The 2,683-nt window shown below is 38.4% G+C and overlaps 1 gene segment (V, D, J or C); it reads left to right on the top strand.

The window, feature by feature from the left end:
- The first annotated feature begins 1,535 nt into the window (after positions 1-1,535).
- On the top strand, positions 1,536-2,039 carry LOC105904979. The segment is given in 2 exon segments: positions 1,536-1,575; positions 1,693-2,039. Coding segments are annotated over 2 exon segments (387 nt in total).
- Positions 2,040-2,683: the final 644 nt, after the last annotated feature.

The raw sequence follows: 2,683 nt of genomic DNA, 5'->3' as shown, positions 1-2,683 counted from the left end.
ACACGCAGAAACACAGAAAAGCCATGTTCCTGCGTACATAAGTACATGATTCATATAAGGTAATTAATAATACAAGGCACTTGATTATTGTATTCTTAAGTCATTAACAGTGTTTGGAAATTATCTCCATCAGTTTTCATTAAAAAAAGTCATGTTTAGCAATCAATGAGGTTTCACTCTAAAAAGCTTCAAACCCTTCCTCTTCCACAAGGTGGCAACATTACACTTCCCTCCTCAGAAAAACCAGTACACATTAAAATCTGATATGTCATTAAGCCTGTAGAAACACTCTGGATCCACAAGGAGACATAACTGCTAGGAATTAGTGTTGACACACTGACAAGAGAATCTGTTGATGAACATATCTTGAGAGGAACTGTTCAACAATGGAACTTAGCCTGGTGAAAATTTGTATCATTACTTTATTTTATTTTGGTAGGTGTCCTAACCATTTTCAACTTTCCATTGTTACATAATGTACTGCTAAATGTTGTAGAAGTTGTTTGTTCAACTTAATGGTTGTGATTTCAGAATGCAGAAGTGAAGACTCTGTTGATCAGCCAGGAGGATTGCTCACTGCCTCTGAGGGAGATTCAGTAACTCTCCAATGTACCTACACCAGCACCAGCACAGGACTGGACTACCTGTTCTGGTACCAACAGAAACCTCATGGAATCCCTGCATACATACTGTGGAGATATTCCACATCAGGGTCTAATGATGAAACATTCAAAGAGAGATTTGAGGCCAATCTCACCTCAAACTCAGTTCCTCTGACCATCCAGAATCTACAAGTGTCTGACTCTGCTGTGTACTACTGTGCTCTGAGGCCCACAGTGACAGCTGCACACTCAGTGCTCATACAAAAACATAGGCTTCCTAGTCACATGGACAGTATCTATTGATACAGGTGTTCTTTCTGTTTAAAGAGTGTGATACTGTATTACTATTACAAGTTGATTTTAACAAGTTGATAAAAGGGTGATTTGTCAGCTGAAAGACAAAATCACACATTCATATGCACTGATTATTAAGTTGTTGATGATAAACTATTCATTTGAAGAAAACAAAACTTTCCCTTGATGAATAATTTTTTATGAAAGTTTAAAATAGTGATTGGGACATGGATTTAAATCCCAGGAAACAATCAAATAGCAAAGGGATCATTTAAGCAATTGAGGATAAATACTCTGAGTGGCTAAGTGAGGCCACTGAGAGAATTGTCCAAACAAGAGTCAGTATGAAACAAAAGTCCACAAGCTTGGACTCTGCTGTATACCAAGATGATAATACAGTTAACCAGAATTTGTGTGAATTACTCCATTAGTAGAATTACTACACTACTGTGTTACTATCCTGACCAGTAAAGGCACAGTGCAGCTCATGACCAATCCTCTCTACCAGTCAGGGGAGGAGCTGAACAGATAGACAGCATCATGGTGAGATCTGATGAAAGTGCCTGAGTGTAAAGAACTGAATCCACACAGATCTGCATACCAGCTTCACACATGAACTACACTATGTGCTCTACCATGATGATTCTTCTAACAGTGCTTCTGTTTTCAACCTTCTTGGGTAAGAGAACTTCTGTTTTATCTATATATTTTACTGCAGCATTAAAAGTATTCAAAAATAATGAATGTGTTATTATTATTACATACTGATATTTTGTGTAAAACCCTCTACTAAAAGGTAAGAGTGCTGGAAACTCTATTGTCCCCAACACTGCAGTGAAGCATGCAACAGAAGGAGAAAATGTTCAGCTCAGCTGCAAGTACAATGGATCTGTTGACAGTCTGCACTGGTATCGCCAGTTCAGTGACTCAGTGCCACAGTTTATCATTATGGATTATAAAGGCTACATAACCAATGCAACTCCTCCTGTTCCTGGGATATCAATCAAGCATGACACAACAGCAAAGCAAGTTTCACTGGAGATCTCATCTGCTGAAGTCTCAGACTCTGCTGTCTACTACTGTGCCCTGCAGCCCACAGTGTCAGGAAACCCAGCTGCACTGAACAAAAACCCTCACAGCTAAGATGGAGGGAAAAGGCATACAGATATTCTTAAAAAGGCACTGTGAACTGGAAATGAATTTCTTGTGTTTCAGCATATTATTTCATTAAAACGGTTTGACTTTCACCTGCTTCCATCAAGCACAAATTAACAGAGGAAACAAACATGTTCTGGAGATCAATCAACACATCTAAAATACTCTCACAACAACACAAGATCCATGATACTCACTGTATGCTCCATAAAGCCATGAAGAAAACAATTGTGCTCAGATTAGAGAAAAACATAATAACACAATACAAGAATACCGTGTCAGACTATCTATTCACTATATTGTGAATGATTTTCAATAAAACACAGTCCCTATCTATAAAACAAATCCTCTTCAAAGTTTCACACAGAGATCCCTATGGAGAGACACTACAGCTACTCTGGCATGGTTCTAGAGGAGGAGCTCACATGACACATGTGATGAAATTATATTTGTAACAGAGATGTGTGTTGTGAACCTTGTGTGAATTTACTATGCTGCTCTATTCAGCACTAATCTTCACAGCCATAGCAGGTAACATTTATACATGAGCTACATCTTTAATTTCATTCATTGTGGAAGACTGAGCAAAAGCCACCATCCAAAAACCCTGTTGCTTTTCAGTTAGACCATAG

This window comes from Clupea harengus, chromosome 25 (assembly GCF_900700415.2).
Source record: "Clupea harengus chromosome 25, Ch_v2.0.2, whole genome shotgun sequence".
NCBI classification, from domain to species: domain Eukaryota; kingdom Metazoa; phylum Chordata; class Actinopteri; order Clupeiformes; family Clupeidae; genus Clupea; species Clupea harengus.
This window is presented reverse-complemented; position numbering and strand designations above follow the sequence as displayed.